The sequence below is a fragment of the Macaca mulatta genome, chromosome X (genome assembly GCF_049350105.2).
Source record: "Macaca mulatta isolate MMU2019108-1 chromosome X, T2T-MMU8v2.0, whole genome shotgun sequence".
Lineage (NCBI taxonomy): Eukaryota > Metazoa > Chordata > Mammalia > Primates > Cercopithecidae > Macaca > Macaca mulatta.
In genome coordinates, this window is record NC_133426.1 from 14,980,795 (window position 1) to 14,999,310 (window position 18,516).

Genomic DNA, 18,516 nt, shown 5'->3' on the forward strand with positions numbered 1-18,516 from the left:
CCCGTCTCTACTAAAAATACTAAAGTTAGCCTGTGTGGTGGTGGGCGCCTGTAATCCCAGCTACTCAGGAGGTTGAGGCGGGAGAACCATTTGAACCCGGGGCAGCCTGGGCAACAAGAGTGAAACTCTGTCTCAAAAATAAATAAATAAATAAATAAATAAATGAAAATACACTAACAATAGCTGATGAGCTGAAAAAAAAAAGAAAAAAGAAAATCACAAGTCTCATAATGTTTTAAGAAAGTTTACAAATTTGTGTTGGGCAAAGTAGAAAGCATAATTATGTAGCTCACATACGCAATACAGTTTGTAGATCTTTTCCTTTGTCTCACATGATAACGCTAGGGCAGTGAAAAACAAGGGCTTATTTGGGTAAGGAAACAAAGGCACAATTGAACTTGCTATTCCATGAGTAAGAGAGAGAAGATATTCTAGAAACAAAAAATGACAGAGTAATTCATCGCCCAAAGGGTATTTCTTGTTTTACTAATAGACCAAGCAACACATCCAAATTGCATTGGAAAAGAATGTGTCGGGGGCAGGGATAGCCTGTTCCACTAGTAAATAACAGTCTGGTCATAAAATAAGACAAACAGAAAATTAGCAAAATGTCATTCTGGTCTTTATTTTTGGACATGTAGCATGTTTTAACAAATCAGTTTTTCATAGGCAACCTTTTGAAACATCAAAAGAAATACAATATAGTTTTCACAAATTCCTCATCCTGTAAATTCACTTTAAAATCAACGTAAGTAGCAGGGTAGAGCAATGTGTTTCCACATACCGACCAGTGCAACACTGACAGTTACAATTAAGGTATCCAGGAAGGCTGAAAATCAAGATTTACGTAAAACAAATTTACTTCCATTTGTTAAAAGTAGTAATTTGCAAATTACATGTCTTACAAGCAAAGACAACTAACTTTAGATCTTATTTCCATCTCAAATAAATGACAATTTAAGAATTAAATGACAATTTTAAAAAATCAAGCAAAAATATAAGGAAAAAATGGTGGCGTGCGTCTAAAACCTGTTGAATAGAATAATAGCCAAATATTATAGTTTCTCACTTTACAATGAATATTGGCACTGTTTATTTCATGTTTATATGTGAGTTTTTATGCATAAAAATCCCAGTAAGACTGAATGCTTTAGATCAGTCCATTTTTCTCCAACAAAAGTGCCCCTAACTTCTAGATTTCAAAAACTGCACTCTTGCTTTTGCATTTTAGTACAAACAAAACACAAATATATTTCTTTTATATCAGTGCAACCAGGTAATAGGCATGTTATTTTTTAAAAAGTAACAAATTTTGTGAATGTTGTCGTTTTTAAAAATCCTATACAGTATCACAACACTGTCAGAATCTATGTAGTGCACCCACAAGTGCCTCACTGTTTTGAATTCACAGTCCTTTTCTCACAAAAACCTCAAGAGTTCAAAGAATTGATAATACACACCATGTGAATAATTTGGGGTTAAAAAACCCATGGCTCTGGGCAACAACAATTACAGTTAATACGATCCAACAACAAAGACTGTTGCTAAAATTTTCAACTCGGTTTGCTATAAATAAAACATTCTGAAGTAAAGCTTTTTGCATACTGACAATACTTATCAGACATCAGCGAGGCCACAGTGAAGGGGAGTGACTTACATTAAAAGGACAGGGTAGCAGCTGGTTTTGGGATGGCACACCTCATACATTCCGCTCAGAAAACACGAAGGCATTTATAGAAAACTCAAATATGCACTGAAAAATATGGAGGGTTTCTCTGCACTATCAACAGTGATATCGGTCCCCAGTATTGAAAAAGCAAAAAATATCTTCATAAACACAACTGAAGATGAAGGCTCTACCTAGGAGAATGCATACAACAGGTACTAGTAGTGTGTTGGTGATTTTTTTCCCGGCATTAACTGGCATGAGCATTTTTGGCATGTTGGATATTTATCTCATATCAACAATGATTATGATGAAGTAAGCCATTTGAATGGTAAACAGAGAGTGAATGCACCCCTGGTCCTTAATGGCGGGAAACATCTAGTTCAACATTCTGCACAGAGCAGGGGTTCAAAATGTGCTGGTTACTAATGGACTATCTTACTCAAGGAACCTGTTAATTATATGTAACACCTACTGAGTGAACCTAATAAATGTTTAAAGATGTGATTTAGATTTCTAATAAACGTATATGAACATGATATAAAACAGTTCATATAATTGTTGTAGTTCCCTAAAGAAAACTTGTAAACATCTGGTGAGTGTCTAATGGTGTAACATTAAAAACTGGCCAAAAAATGCCCAGAAAACGTTTGGCCCTTCAGCACCCAAAGCTCTCAAAATATAATGTTAAAACATCTCTGCTACAGGGATTTCAGTAGTCTGAAAAATTTCATACCTGAGTGGCTTAAATGTTCTCTCCTAAATTTTAAATAAGTGCAAGAAGTTTCTACACTCAGGAATTGCATAACTTTTTAATCTTTCCTCAACAGAAAATATTGAATGATATAGAGGTAGCATAACTTACTAAATTAACTCTAAAAAAAACAAAACCCCCCAAAAGCAAGGTTATTTTCCATAGTCTTAATAGAACTATTAGAAATGTTGAAAATCTTACAATCTAGGCTTTCTTCTACCTGGTTTTAGATATCTCACTATTCTCACCCTCTCTTTTACTGTGAGAATAGTTATTAGTCCAGGCACCCTGTGGCCCAGTGGCATCTACTGCAACATCAATGATAGAATCTGGAGTCATCCATCTCAAGAAAACGAGGAAGAGGAAGCTGAAAACTGCCAACAAAGCAAAGATGTAGCCTGTTACTGGGCCGCAGTGAGAAATAAGTCTGTCTAGTCGTTTGTCCATTGGCAACACAGCTTCCATTGATACCCGGTCATACACCTAGAGGGAAAGAAGGCAAGTGTGAGCACTTTCACCCATCACCCCATCACCTGTCCCATGATAAACAATGACCAGATCCTGCAGGAACATTTTATAAACAAACGCAAACAAAAGTTGCTTGTGTTTTGTTGCTGTCATAGTAATGATATCCTTAATGAACTTAATCACAATAATCATTGCCATTTGATTCAAAACTTACTGGGTACTTATTCTGGGCAAGACACCAGGCTAGAGGCTGTGTGATACAAAGAATAAGCCACAGTACCTCTCCCCTAGGGAGTCACCATCAATTTTAGCCAACTACTAGAATTCCAAAGTCCCGCAAAGTCTGAACAGCTTTTGGGGTCACCACTGTAGGGTCAATATTTAATTCAGCAGTACTGAAGCAGGATTTGCCTTTGAAGATTCCTTGACTAAGCTGAGATGCTCTCACCGGCATCTGGCAGACATCAACCACGAGCAGAGAGCTACAATCTAGCATACTTCTGGGAACACAGAGGCTCCTCTTTCAACAGCCACATGAGGCTGTACATGTTGCTGAGCATGGATGGTGAGGACATACAGAAGCATTTCATGGATTTCAAATAAAAGAAGATAAAGAGATGGCGGAAATTTCAGCAGATACTATAGGTCAAACGTTGACAAATGAAATAATGTTTTTTGCTGAGCAAGTAGGTGGCATGCTTTTTAAACACTGCCAAGTACTAAGCTCTAAAATCTCAAAAAACAGAGATCTTTAAACATACTTGTTCAGAACACATCAAATGGGCCAACATTCATATTTTGTAATTTGAGTATTACTTCTGTTTATTCTCATATATCAGACCTGTAAACCGTCTCCTTTTGAACTCAAGAAAGTTATAACATGCGGTGCATGTTGTACAGGTCAACAGCCCTTGAAAGGTACAGCATGTTTTCATCCAGCTCTTTTACCCTGAGGACGTCCTGAATACAAACATTTTAATAAGAATTACATTGAGAATTATGCTGAGACTGGTGAATTGCAATTTAAAAAGTATGTTTACAACATGAACTCCAAATTCATTTCATGATCGATTTTCTAAATAGCACAGTTAAACTAAGAAGGAGGAATTGAAATGAATTAAAATGTCATAGGGTTAAAAGAGTAACTACAAACTGACTTTTTGTCCGGCTTTATTTCAGGTCAATTAATCTACTTATAGTTTTAAGTGATAAAATAACAATTTACTACTATGAAGAGGATGTTAGCAATGACAATCGATTATAGGCAAGGATTTACTTTTTTCTAAAAGTGTACTATAAATTACCATAGAAGTAAAAAAATACAGATGCTGTACTATTACTTTAAGTATAACTAAAAGAAAAATGTGGTTACCAAAAAAATCCCAATTAACCCCTTTAATATATACTGACAAACCGTCACCATAGTTCTTTCCCTGTTAACTTATTACGTACAGTGGCTCAGGCTTCTGAGGTTTATATGATGTCAATCAAGAAGGTCAAGTCGCAACTTACAGTGCCGTGGTTCTCAAAGGGAGTGGAGATCAGGATGGTATCATCAAAATAACCTGTCTAACCAAATATCCCTGCCAATTATATCCCCAATTCTATCTCTGCTCCTAAAGGATAACATTGGAATATAGGGAGTGGTTGGGGAGGCAGGGGGACATCAAGATGGAGTAGAGAGAGTCTGAAAAGGCTGCCCAGGGACTCTGACATGCACTCCTCAACAGGTAAGCACTACACTCCAACTTTCCATGTTTCATATGGGGGAGATAGTACAAGACTTGTAGAAGGTCAGAATGTCTCAAAATGCTTCAGTCAAAAATGTTTGACTGTTGCAAATATCTCAGGTTTCAATGGAAAACGTGTAAGACAATTTTTAGAGATAAGTTTTTAGAACTTCCATTCAAATGAGTTCATCTTATACACTGGAATTCATCATTCAAACCAAGTAAGAAAGCCTTACAGTAAAGAGCTATTCTCCTCAGCTCCAACTTGCTATCTACTCTAGGTTAAAAACTCATTGCTCCACTGAATATCACGTTGGTAGCATTAGTCTAAACTACTACCTTCTCCATGTTCCACCTGGTTATCTTTCCGGTTCACAATTTCTACATACTAAGAAGCTGAGTTGTTTCTGTTCAGCTTGTTACATGGTAATAAGAGGCATGAGGCGGAGAACATCATGAAAAGGATGTAAAGGATGAAACTGAGAATACAAGCAGTCCCTAATTCAAATTCAGGAAGCATTTCCCACAACTGTAATCTCCTACCTAAGGGTGTTAATCTATTTCCTATACCCGTCAATTCTCTGTTGCTGCTTTTCATTTGTGATTTTTCCCACTTTTGTCACGTACAGTTTGAATTCTAACTTACTATGTTCTCAATCAGCCCAAAGATGCAAAAATCCTTTTCCTGGAGAAAATCATATTAGTTAGCAAAAGGGCTACAAGAGGTTTAGGAAGTAGCCTGAATAAAATATTCACAAGTTATAAAGTTGCCGCAATCAGCAAAACCATGCATTTCCTAATAGAGTTGTTTGCTTTAGAATTATCAACAGCTTCAAGAAAATATCTAAGAGTAGATTTAACACTCATCTTGTCTCTATTCATTGTGACTTTCAGAACATTTTGTAACTTCTTTATGCCCATTTTAATGACGGGGCCAGACTGTATTACTGCTATTTTCAAATGTCAAACGCAGTAACTTGACTAGACACTTAGCCCGGTAAGTGTACCAAAATCTGTTTCTTTTCATCTGGAAGAGGTTTCATCAACTTAAGCAATAGAACAGAAATGGTAAACGTCTATGTAAGAAAAAGCAAATGTGTATGTGAAACATCAAGTAAGAGTTCAGACACAATCTGTTCTCACCATGTGACATACCTTTTCAGTTCTTTCCGCAACATTCCTCCAGGTGTAGAAAGTCTTGACTATGTTATGGATGTTTTCTGGAGCCAGCAATGTCCCTGACTTCAGTTGCAAAACAGCCTTTTCCAATCCTTCACACAAAGATTTTACTGAAGGCTCACATAAAATAATAAGGTCTTCTGGAAGCACCTCAGGAATTCCACCAACTCTGGTACTTACAATCTTAAAAAGAAAGAAAGAACGCATGCTCCACCATAATCATGCCCTCAGGAAGATCAACAAAACCAGTTAAAACATTATTATGAAATGTGTCTCATTATTTTTCAAAACATACAGAAATCCCAACCATGAATGCCCTCAAAGCTTTTTACCTGTAAACCACAACTGGCTGCTTCCACGATCGCCATGCAGAATGCTTCAGTAAGGGAGGTATTAAGAAAAATATGTCCTTGAACTAAGACATCTCTAACATCCTTGTGTTCTAAAGCTCCCAAAAGACGCACCCTGATTTTTCAAATGAGAGGGGAAGAAAGAAGGCAGTGAAAACTCATGCTACAAAAGAAACTTAATTTATAAACCAAGTCTGCTATTTATATGACACTTAAATTCTTATTGCTGCTAATGTTCTCCACCTCAAAAGATTAGTATCACCAAACACTGATGTAATAGAAACAGCCTTATAAAGCAGTTGGGTTAAAACTCATACAGCGAACATTATTTCTAACTTCTGTTACACATACCAAACTTTATCTTCTCCAAAACTAGTTTGTATGTAATAATATGAATAAACTTTGATAATTAAAATGTTAAAGTGCCATTTCTAAACAGGAAAATGGCCCTTTTATTAAAATTGACGCTTTACATGTACATGCCTTGTGTTGTGTGGTTATTGAGGAAGAGACCTGTCCAAATCTGTATGTGCAGAGCAATTTACATGATTTGAGCCCTATTACTTAAATCACTATACAGTATGGCCTGGAAATCTGCAAACGCTTCCAATTAAAGCAGTTGTTTTTTGTGCCTTTCATGGTGCCTCCAACAATGGCCCGCCAAAGTCAAATAATATTGGGCTAATGGAAAAAATAAAATTGTGAATTCTTCAACTAGGTTTCCTATTTTATATAAAAATTTTGAAAAGTCCTTGCATTAGATTTATATCAATTATATGTATACCAATTACATGTAGGAGAAGCAACACACCTAAGGTAGGCATGCAGTTAAAACCAAATAGAGATAATTGACAACTTCTCCCTCAAGACAACATGAAATTCATCAATACCTGTCATGCAGCTGGTATCTTTCCCGAACTTCTTCCAAAATGATTCTCTTTGGTCCCTCTCCTCCAATTATGAAATTTAAATCTGGATATTTCTGACAGAGTTCAGGTATTATACCACTAAGCAAATCGATCCCTGAAAATATAAATTTGAATGTTGGAGATATTAATATTTAAACTTAAAAAAAATTCACCAGAACTACTGAGAAATCCACTCATTTTGAAAAGTATTAGCTACGCACTCCATAAAGGAGAGAAACTCTCTTAAACCTTTCCCAGGAGAGTGGAATTGTTCGCAAACTGGCAGTGGTCCCCCAAGACTTACAATTCTTGAAGATGTAGACCTTGACATGCATTACCTTCCACACACCCAAAATATGGCCTATTCTGTTCCATCTCAACAGACTATTCTTTAAGTTATTCATTTGTGTTTACACATTACATACTTCTAAAAAAGGTAAATTTAAGGTGGTTAAGGTTTGAGTTCATTTTCTCCAGAGCAGGCAGCTGATTGGAGATCTGGGTCTTGTCCCAGCTTTTTTACCAGCAAGCCCGTTGATCGTGGGAGAGTTTTATGATCTATAAAGATTCCTATGTACCTAAAGTTTCTTTCAGCTATAAGATTCTATCAGTCTGTGATTCCACCTACTGCCATAGGAAAAGGCTAAGCAACGAAATCTAACTGCTGCCTCCACTTTGTTTAAAACGTGGCTGGTACAGAGAATTTTGCAGTGAACACTACATTATTAGCAAAATTTAAGTTCAAACCAGCTATAGCCCACTTTCCTGGAATGGGGGTAAATGAAGGCGGCAGGGCATGAACTGTTAGATCACTACAGTCCGTAGAACAAAAGGATGCATCTTGGTTCCTTTCTTCTCCAAAATGATTTTCTTATAATATATAAACACAATCTCAGGTAATAGAAAACAATAAAGTAAATTGTGCCCTATTAGTCTGAAAAAGTGAGTGGCTATCCAAAGTCACAACAATGTCAACACTATTTGAGAATCTAGTTCACTGTTCACTAACAATTACAAATCGTACATATTCAAAAGTAAATATAAAACAATCCACCTAGAGCTAAGTTTACTAATTTTAAAAATGCACACACACATAAAAATTGTATTTCTTACATTAATCTTCCACCCCAAATAGGCAGATCAGTTATAAAATAGATGACAGGAGAAATGACATATATATATGACATATATATACACATATATATGACATATATATACACACACATATATATAGGGTCATTTTTATTAAATAATACAAAGTAGAATTCATTAACTAAACTCTGCTAGTACTTTCAAACTATTATTATATGTATCAAAAATTCCCACACAGCTTTTCTGAATATGAAGGCTTCTCATTAAAATCATAGCTATCTTTGTTTCATGTCTACTACCAAATCACTCAATTAGATTTCTAGATAAACCAGAAGGTAGTTTAATGACTTTTAACATTTAGTCATCTACAATTCCTTCAATCCATTTTCTTCCTCACCCTTTTCTTTCTCATACAAGGTTAAGAGCCCATTCTTCAAACAAATAAAAAACAACATAGAGCAATAGTCATAAATGATAATAGCTAACAGGAACTGAGTGCCTGCTGTGACAGGCAATATACTTTAAATTCATTATGTCATTTACTCCTGACAACTATCTCATAAGAAATGGAACTGATTACTATTACCAGTGATCTATATTCTTATTCTAAGAATAAAGGCTTTTCCCCACCACTATAAAAAAATTTATTCTGGAGCCTCTAAGAAGGGTATAACGCAATGGAACCTAGAGACTTTCGACTGCCATGTGAACACAAAACAGACAATGAAAATCTCTGATTCAAACTGCTTTTAAAGCTCAGTCTAACAATATTTTTAAGAACCTTCTGATCTATACCTAGGATATGAGTGGCTGGGCATGGTAGAGGAAGAGGAGACCTTAGCTCAAGAAAAGCTGGACTCACGTGTGTCATCTCTGTTACTTACTGTGTAACCTGGGTGAGTTACTTACCCTCTCTGAGACTCAATTTCATGTAGATAACATCTACCCTACAGTTGTTGGGAGGGTCAAATGAGGTATTATACCACGAACAGGCTTTATCAACTGCAGAATACAAATGTAGGTTGTCATTACCACTACAGAAGGAAGCGGGCGAGCGTGCCTACACATGCACAGAGTGCTGGTAAATCCTGACTGAGAGCAAAACAGACTTGGAAGAGGAGGCTCAGGAAGAAGGCAGCCAAAAAGCCTGGATAGGGAAAACTTTGATTTATCCTCTCTCTCACTTAAGACATTCTAGTGGGACTTTGATATCTGGTCCAATAAACTCCTGAGGAAATTAATTTGTTAATAAGGAATGGACCATTAATAGAACTACTCATTCTGGGGCTACAGGTATGGCTGTTCCTTCTAAGAATGTTACTTTCTGCAGGGTGCCTGGCATCTGGAGAGGGTTCGATAAATATCTGTTTAGTTACTGAATTGAGTACAGGAAAGGCCATACCATCACTCCATTGGTGGTTAGCTCAGCTGGTTAAAATATCACGTTAGAGAAGGAAAGGTAACAGGTTTAATCTTTGTATGGGTTGTTAATTTTGCTGATCCTTGATCACACATGCGTCATACTCTTTCTTAGCTAGCTATCTCAAGAAGATATGCTATTTGGTTAAAAAATAAATTAGGTACATTTCCTAAGTTACAAAAAACACATCCCTAATGTCCCAAGAGGAATTCAGAATACAGAATGCCAGTCGGTTCACACGTCCCTGATTAAAGAATAAAAGCATGTCATTGCCTTCAAACCAGAAAAGGAAGTTCAGGCCAAGTTTCCTTGCCAACCTCCACTTAAATGGACTGCTGGGTCAATCAAGGTTCTCCATTCCAAACGTAAACTGACCAAGGCCCACATCTAGATTTTAGGCCACTCCCTAGCACACTGGCACACCACTGAGCTCAGTGCTTATCAAGAAACAGTTGTGTTTGTTCACACATCTGTTTGATGTCAGTTGTACTTGTCATCGTGTTGAGTAATTTAATTCAATATCACATAAACTGATAAAAAGAGTTTCTACAAAAACTAAGCTGAACAGTTTGAAAAATCCAATAAAGGAAAGTCACAGAAAAAAGTTCTTGGCAGATGAGGGGTGTCCTAAACTGCTGTATAAAACTGAAAACAAATTAAAATTCCTGAAGCATATCAGTTCATATGCCTTTAAGTTCTGACCCCACTCAAAAGAAACTCAAAGTAGCAATGGTAGATTATGTTTTGTGAAAGGGAGTGTACAAGATGCAGCTGAAACCAGTGGCCCAGCACTCAAAGCTGGCAGTCCTACATCAAACTACTGGCAACTCAGTGTGTATTAATATTTTGAGTTAAATTCAAATATTAAATATTTAAGGGGGTATGTTTTTTTTTTTTTTTTTAATGATTCCCTACTATAAATGACACTTTTGATTAGTGGACAGGTTTTCAAATAGCACTCAGAAGACACTGTTTTTTATAACCAGACTGTGTCAGACTTTTAGTAAACAAGCCTCCACACATTCAACTGCAGTGTCCATTAAGTGCTGTAGAGGTACAAAAAACAGCCTCCTTGGCCAGGCGCAGTGGCCCATGCCTGTAATCCCAGCATTTTGGGAGGCCGAGGCAGGCGGATCACGAGGTCAGGAGTTTGAGACCAGCCTGGCCAACACAGTGAAACCCTGTCTCTACTAAAAATACAAAAAATTAGCTGGGCATGGTGGTGGGCGCCTGTAATCCCAGCTACTTGGGAGGATAAAGCAGGAGGATCGCTAGAACCTGGGAGGCAGAGGTTGCAGTGAGCCAAGATTGCACCACTGCGCTCCAGCCCAGGGGGTGACAGTGCGAGACTCCATCTCAAAAACAAAACCCAAAAAACCTCCTTGATAATAGTGGATAGTTACAAACTAGGCTAATAGTTTATAGGAACTATCACTGAACCCTTCCGAGGTTCCCAATGTTGCTTAAATTACACAAATGAAAAAAACTGAGACTTAGAGATGTTAAGCAACTTGTCCTCAATCACACAGCAGGACAGACCCATCATCTGATCCCGGGACATCTAATCCCCTTTTCTTCATCACTTACCTGCCAATATGTTATTAATGTCTTATACATGATGAAATGAAACAAGCAAGCTACAATACAGTAATGTGCAGAGCAAGCCCACTCACTGATTTTCAGTATATGTACGTACACATAAAAAAGACAGGAAAGCTATAAATCAAAATATTCATTAGGGTATCTCTGAATAATACAGTTACCGCTGATTTTAGTTTTCATCTTTGTGCTTTTCTTAGTTTCCAAAATATCTGCAATGAAAAGACATTACTTTGGCAATCAGAAGAAAAAAGCCATCTGTGACCTCTGCCCTTTACTTCTTTTTTTTTTTTTTTTTTTTTTTGAGATGGAGTCTCGTTCTGTCACCCAGGCTGGAGTGCAGTGGCACGATCTTGGCTCACTGCAAACTCCGCCTCCCGGGTTCACACCATTCTCCTGCCTCAGCCTCCCAAGTAGCTGGGACTACAGGTGCCCGCCACCGCGCCCTGCTAATTTTTTGTGTTTTTAGTAGAGACGGGGTTTCACCATGTTAGCCAGGATGTTCTCAGTCTCCTGACCTCGTGATCCGCCCACCTCAGCCTCCCAAAGTGCTGGGATTACAGGCGTGAGCCACCATGCCCGGCCTGCCCTTTACTTCTTTACCACATGTGCAGGGCTGTTTTTATTTTTAAAAAGACCTGAAATGTAACAGCATCAGGTTATTGTTCTTATTTTTAGTAACCATTAAAACATCAAAGGTTGGGGGACAGCATTCACCACCATCCTGAAAAATCTCTCTTCTTGGATATATAAACCAATATTAGAACTTTCTTTGCTATAATTTATAGCATTATAAAACCATAAAACAAAATGAAAAGCCAAACAATCATTACATACAAGTATTCAACAGCTTTCTACAGGGAAAAAACTCTACAATGCAATTATAGCTATCATTTCATTACCTTTTCTGTAAACAAGTCTGCTGACAACAACAATAGTTATACTATCATGCCTTCTAAATGGGTCTGGAGTGAAGTCAGTAGGATCTACAGCATTAGGAATGACGGATACTATTTCAGGATTCAGTGCTGCTCTTAGTACAGTATTTTCCTTACTAGTATAAGACACACAAATGATGTGGTTTGTATCACAAAGAGACACGGTTAGAAGCTTGTTTGTAAGCACCGAGCTGACATCAGCAAATCCAAAAAGGGAATGATCCGTGAAGACTGTCTGAAGCCCCATTGTCTTGGCGTGGAAGAGAGCATCATGGGCCATGGCAGAAAAAGAACTATGTGAATGGATTATCGTGACTCTCTCCCGAACGAATATGTACCTGAGCAATGGCAGACTGTGAAAGAGGGTCGTGGCTGTAGACTGGTTGTACATGACTTTCAGAGGCAAGTAATAGACTTTGAGGCCATTAGTGAGGTAACGGATGCCTTTTCGATTTCCATAAGCATGGGTGACAATTATAACCTTATGCCCTCTTTCAATCAGGCACTGTGAGAGCTGGTAAATGTGGCTTTCCACGCCTCCCATATTTGGGTAGAAAAAGTCAGATACCATGCATATATTATGGGCATGGGTTCTACATGTGGAAAGACTTCCAGGGCTAACCCGAGAGGGTGTAGCTGAGGCACGGTGGCCATCCCCAGCTGTTCCTCTACAGGCCATACTGAGATGGTTTAGGCATCAGTTCTTAGAGCAACCCAGTTAAGAGATGTGTCCTCTATTACCTGAAAAAGAGTAAAACAGGATCTCAGCTCAGAAACAAAACACATTCCTATTACAAATCCAGATACAGATACTGTTTTAATGTTAATGTAAATTTGTTAGCTTTTCCCCAGAATTAAAAACAAAGCATATCATCAATTTACTCATTTGACGTTTACTTGCTTGGCATTTATATACAACAAAACTAGGTTCTACAATGTCTTAATTTCGTCCTAAAAACACTGCTACATGTGTAACTTTAAATAGTAAGTTTGTTACACCACAGCATATCATGGTCCCCAACAAACCAGTCTCTTCCAATAATTAAGTATATACAAACACCATCCATACACACAGGTTTACATATTTCCCCTTTACTCTTACACTTTACCAGCTTCTATTAATACTTATTAAATGGCCACTATACATCAGCCACTACATGCTAAGAGTCTTCTATATCTTATTGCAGCCTCACCAAAACTCCATGAGTTATCAACTCCATCTTAAAAATGGAAAGTCTAAAGCTTAAAGGGGTTAAGAAATTTGTTCAGTTACTCAGTGCTTAGAGGTAACACAATGTAGCAGTCTGTTTCATTAGTGGTCATGTCTCCTGGTATTTATGCCCTTCTATAGTATAGTCCCTTTCCCTTGCATTTGGACCTGGTTTAGCCCATAGGAGGTAGTGAAAGTGATGTGCAAATTTTTGGCCTCAGCCTAAAAAAGGTGTGGTGGTTTCCAAGCTGTGGTGGTTTTCACTTGTGCACTCTTAGATATCCTAAGCCAACATGTAAGAAATCCATCTACTGTGCTAGAGGGGCAAGGGAAGAGATGACAATATGGAGAAAGAAGAGCTCTGAGACTACATGGAAAGAGCCAGAGGCCCAGTCATCCAGCCAACTTACCAGCTAAATGCAGCCTCCTAGTGACCACCGGCAAGACCAACAGAACCACCCAGCTGAGCCTAGCTCACTGCAGTATCATGAAAAATAACAAAATGGCTGTTGTTTTACATCATTAAGTCTTGGGGTGGTTCGGTAAAAAATAACAGACAACTAAAACAGGCCAGGATTCAAACTCAGTTATACGGTCCACTGCCTGTTTTTGTAAAGTTTTATAGGATCATAGGTGTGCCCATTCATTTATGTGAATGGCTACTTTTGTGCTACAAGAGCAGAGTAGTTGCAACAGAGACCATATGACCCACAGAGTTGAAAATATTTACCATCTGGTCCTCTACAAAAGTTTGCCAACCCCTGCTGTAGAGCTTAGTCACTAATTCAATTAATCTCATAAAGTTTTGCTAGTATTACCTGTGTGGTTTACACTAAAACACACCTGGAGCTCTAACTATCTTTTTGAGAGCACCTTTTTCAAATGTCACCAGAGCACATGCTGCAAACAATCCACATGTTCTCCTTCCTTATTCAAAAAGGGTGATTATTTAGGCCGGGTGTGGTGGCTCACGCCTGTAATCCTAGCACTTTGGGAGGCCGAGGTGGGTGGATCACCTGAGGTCAGGAGTTCAAGACCAGCCTGGCCAATATGACGAAACCCCATCTCTATTAAAAATACAAAAATTAGCTGGGCATGGTGGTGCCTGCCTGTGGTCCTAGCTACTCGGGAGGCTGAGGCAGGAGAATCGCTTGAACCTGGGAGGTGGAGACTGCAGTGAGCCGAGATCACACCACTGCACTCCAGCCGGGTGACAGAGCGAGACTCCGTCTCAAACAAAACAAAACAAAAACACAAAAACCAAAGAGGGTGATTATCTAACTGCTCCCTTCACTTTTTAAACTTTTCTTTCAGTTATGCAGGCCTTTCAAACTCAATGAGTGTCCCTCCCTTCAGTGTGGTGTCTAAAGATAAAGGCTAAAACTAGAGATGGGCTGTATCTGGGACCATTTTTCCATTTAAAGTGCAAAATGTTTATCTCAGGGGTCCCCTAAAGCCTTATTAATATGAAACGCCCACTCAATATTTAGTACTATTATACATTCTTAGATATCTAAAGCTAAAAAGAATCTTGGATATCTAGTCAAAATCTTCCTCAGCTTTACAAATAAGATTTCCAAGGCTCCAGAAAACACAACTATACAACGAGAAACCATCCTAAAGCTCCGAGTTTCCGGTTTCACCTGCAAACTCAGAAAATGCCAATTAACTGTATGTGCAAAGGCCTGTCTATTCTCTCCAACAAATTCATCTACTTTTTTTTTTTTGAGAGGGAGTCTCACTCTGTTGCCCAGGCTAGTGTGTAGTGGAGCAATCTCCGCTCACTGCAGCCTCTGCCTCTCGAGTTCAAGCGATTCTCCCACTTCAGCCTCCCGAGTAGCTGGAATTACAGGTGCACACCACACCAGCTAATTTTTGTATTTTTAATAGAGACGGGGTTTCATCATGTTGGCCAGGCTGGTCTCGAACCCCTGACCTCAGGTGATCCACCAGCCTCGGTCTCCCAAAGTGCTGGGATTACAGGTGTGAGCCACCGTGCCCGGCCTCATCTACATTTTAAATACACTCTCAGAAAGACTCCAGAAGTGTTTGTTGACCTGAATTTACTAATTAAGATTCAATATTACCAAATATCGAAATTCCCCAAGTTTGTACTTTTAGGTGGCTTAACTAACATTTTCTTACTGTGGTCACCTAATCCCGAACTTACAGTTCTACCAGTTTTAAAAGATGAACGATAACAAAAGCAGTGAGTAATGAACCAAATATCATTTAAAATTTTGTCCTCAGCCTGCAACGTTCTGTGAGGAGTCTGCCCACTTCCACCAGGTTTTCACTCCAAACATCTCTGACATAAAAGTTCAATATGCTGCACAATCGCAAAATCTTAGCTTTTAAAGCCGAAATGAGGCTTGGAGCTCTAGTGAATACCTCTCTCGCTTTATAAATGAGAAGCCAGACAAGTTGAGTCATTTGTCCAAGGTTCCCACCCAGCCACTTAAAGTGGCAAAGAAGACCTTACCGTAAAATTCTCGACCACGGTCAACGAGTCCCGGGCAATCATTAGCGGTAGCGGTTCCTTAAGAACCTTAGGGAGACCTGGCAAGAGTTGTGGGTCAAGAGAATGGTACTTCCACCGACAATTCCTGGGCACTGTCTGAGCTTCACTCCCTGATTCCCTGAGAGGTCGCCGGGGAAACGCTCGGGCCAAGGAGGGGATGACCCTGCTCAGACAGCGACCCCGCTGGGTTCATGGCGGGGACTGGCCAGGCCCAAAGAGAGAAGGAAAACAGCCAGAGAGTGGACGTGGGTCTCAGGCCCGGGGTTCCGAAGACCCCAGTTCCTCGACCCACCCGCCTGAGCCAAGGAACCGTCCTAAACGCACCCTCAGACCCAACCTACTCTGGAGATCCTCCGACCCAACTTCCGGGCTTCGAGCCGGGTCGGCTTCAACCCGTCCACCACCCGCCACGAGCCCACGGGCGCAGAACAGCCCCATCCAAAAGCGGGCCAGAGCGCTAGAGACGGGCGGCGAGACGCGTACTCACCGGTTAGTTCCATGGCCGCCAGTGTCCGGACCTCCCGCGGCTACAGCCTGAGTCCCTCCCTGCTGTCCCTCAGCACCAATCTAGGCGTCCGCGCCCAAGGGCCGCGCCCCCTAGGTAACCAATCACAAAGAGGCGCTGAGGTCACGTCCGAGAGCGACGCTCTGTCGTCCCCACCCTTAAGCGCGGGCTGCAACGTCAGCGCGCGCCTGCGCCCGTCTCCTAGAAGCGGCCGTCGGTAGGGTGGGTGCCCCACCCTGGTTTCCTGGTTACAGCGTCTCTATTCTGGACGCCAGTTCCCTCCCCGCTTGCTGCTGATTGGAGAGACCTTTTGTTTGTAATCAGCTGTGCCACGGCAGAACCGTGCCCGTTCTTACCGCTCTGGGACGTTTGCCAGATGTAGCAAATAAAAATACACAAAAAGTCAAAACAGATGAAACTATGAAGTTTCAATTTCAAATAAAGCACAAATGATGTTTAATACAAGCATGTACCAAATATTGGGGATTTCACTACACAATTATTCGTTTTTTATCTGACATGTAAATTTAACTAGACATCTTGTTATTTATATGGCAACTCTACACTCTGGGGGAAACATATGAGGTCTGATCCGAAATATCAACTTCCACTCGAACTGGTTCAACTAGTTATGATGGTACTTGACCAGGAAGCTAAAGAATCAGTGAGAGTGGTGTGATGGTCATCCATGCGTCACAGCTGGTACTTGGAGTCCCCCATCCCTGCCATACGTGCGTTTTCGAGAACAAATTCCTTTCTGAGCACCATCACCGCCACCATTACTGGCACCCATTTTATTAAGCTTAGTGTAAGCCTATTCATCCCTGAAAATGTCAGCTTCTTTCTGATGCTTTTCCCAAGCCTCTAGAGAATGAAATACTCTCACTTTTTAGTGTTAATAGTACTTTGGCCATGTGCTGGTATAACATTTATCAGATGATATTCAAGTTGTTTGCTGATTGCATTCTCCCTCCTCACCCTGATCCTTGATTACTTGTCTCTTGAGATCTCACATGGACTTCTTTCTGAAAACTAGAAATTGTATTTGCTTGTTAAATGTCTGCCTTCCCTGCCAGATAGTAAGCTGAGGCAGGATCTGTTCTTAGTAATGGATGTTCAGTAAGTTTTAGTTTAATACATGAATTTCTTTACCCAATGTCAGCACGCTCCCTGACACATATTAGATGCCCAATAAAATGTATTGAAAGTATTTCATGGAGTGTACCTTATACAAATTACAGTGCAATAACATCATTGAAAGAGCATTTTAGTTGTGGGATTTGAATTGAATGAATGAGTTGATGAGTAAGGCAAGAGTAGCCATAGATACTTTGCCCTGTGTTGATATTGATGAAGCATGGGAGAATTACAATGATGAAGACTCAAGGACACTTAATTAAGCTTTATAATTTGTAGTTGGTTTCACAGATAACAGCGACACTACCAGATAGGTACAGCATTGCTTTGGTCTCCTTTTCATTTTTGTAATAGGTTTTAAGACAAAGACGGGGGTAGAAATCCTGGAAGGTATAAATGAGGGTTAAGCCTCGTTTATTGAGCCCCTGGTTTGCCCCTGCCATAGTTCTGATCACAATCCACACTTGAAATTCCACCGTGAATCTTTTTTCAAAATATAACAAATATTTCTTATTTTTATCATCAAACGTTTACTGAGTGTCTGCTCTGTAAAAGGCCTTGTGGGGAATACAAGGAATATTAAGCATAGTCCCTGTGTTTCAACAGCTTTTTATTTTTTCTAGCTTTTCCTATACATGTTATCAATAGTCAAAAGAAATCCACTTTTCTTAAAAGGTTCTTTGTGTTTCAAATATAGAATAGGCTGACCTTTATAAATAGATATTAATAGAGGCACAGTGTTGCTGAGTATCTGTGGGGAAGGGTGTTGAGGAGCCTGCAGGCTGTTCCAACAAAGTCTGAAAACATTGAACATTTATTTAAAGCTCCAGCTTCTGTGCTAGGCACTGAGCATTAAAAGGTAAATAAATCATGATTCCGACTCCCAAGGGTTCGCAGTCTCACCTGGGTACATGACTTCATTTATAGTCAGTTAAATCTTAAGTAAAGGTCTCCATTTAAGGCTATATTCTAAAAAGTCAAAAGAAATTTTTAGAAGCAAGATTAAGATATAAATCTGGAGATGATTGTAATTATAGTG

The 18,516-nt window shown here is 39.4% G+C and overlaps 1 protein-coding gene across 8 annotated transcripts; it reads right to left on the reverse strand.

Annotated features, from left to right (window-relative positions):
- Positions 1–600: 600 nt before the first annotated feature.
- Positions 601–16,517, reverse strand: PIGA (phosphatidylinositol glycan anchor biosynthesis class A). 8 transcript variants are annotated; one of them, XM_077987957.1, is made up of 8 exons: positions 16,323–16,403; positions 15,797–15,873; positions 12,069–12,845; positions 9,057–9,149; positions 7,038–7,170; positions 6,130–6,262; positions 5,774–5,980; positions 601–2,903 (listed from the first exon to the last, which is right to left on the reverse strand). In XM_077987957.1, the coding sequence occupies exons 3-8, from the start codon at positions 12,781–12,783 to the stop codon at positions 2,637–2,639; spliced, it is 1,548 nt and encodes a 515-aa protein (XP_077844083.1). In that variant the 5' UTR covers positions 12,784–12,845; positions 15,797–15,873; positions 16,323–16,403; the 3' UTR covers positions 601–2,636.
- Positions 16,518–18,516: the final 1,999 nt, after the last annotated feature.

Bases quoted from the DNA above. Each gene is read 5' to 3' on its own strand.
- PIGA (XM_077987957.1), bottom strand. From the start codon at position 12,783: ATGGCCTGTAGAGGAACAGCTGGGGATGGCCACCGTGCCTCAGCTACA. The intron at 9,150-12,068 runs GTAATGAAATGA...TGTATTCTGCAG, and splicing joins CAGACTTGTTTACAGAAAAG to TTGATAAAGCCTGTTCGTGG. The intron at 7,171-9,056 runs GTAAGTAACTCA...TTATATTTTCAG, and splicing joins GAAATTGAGTCTCAGAGAGG to GGATCGATTTGCTTAGTGGT.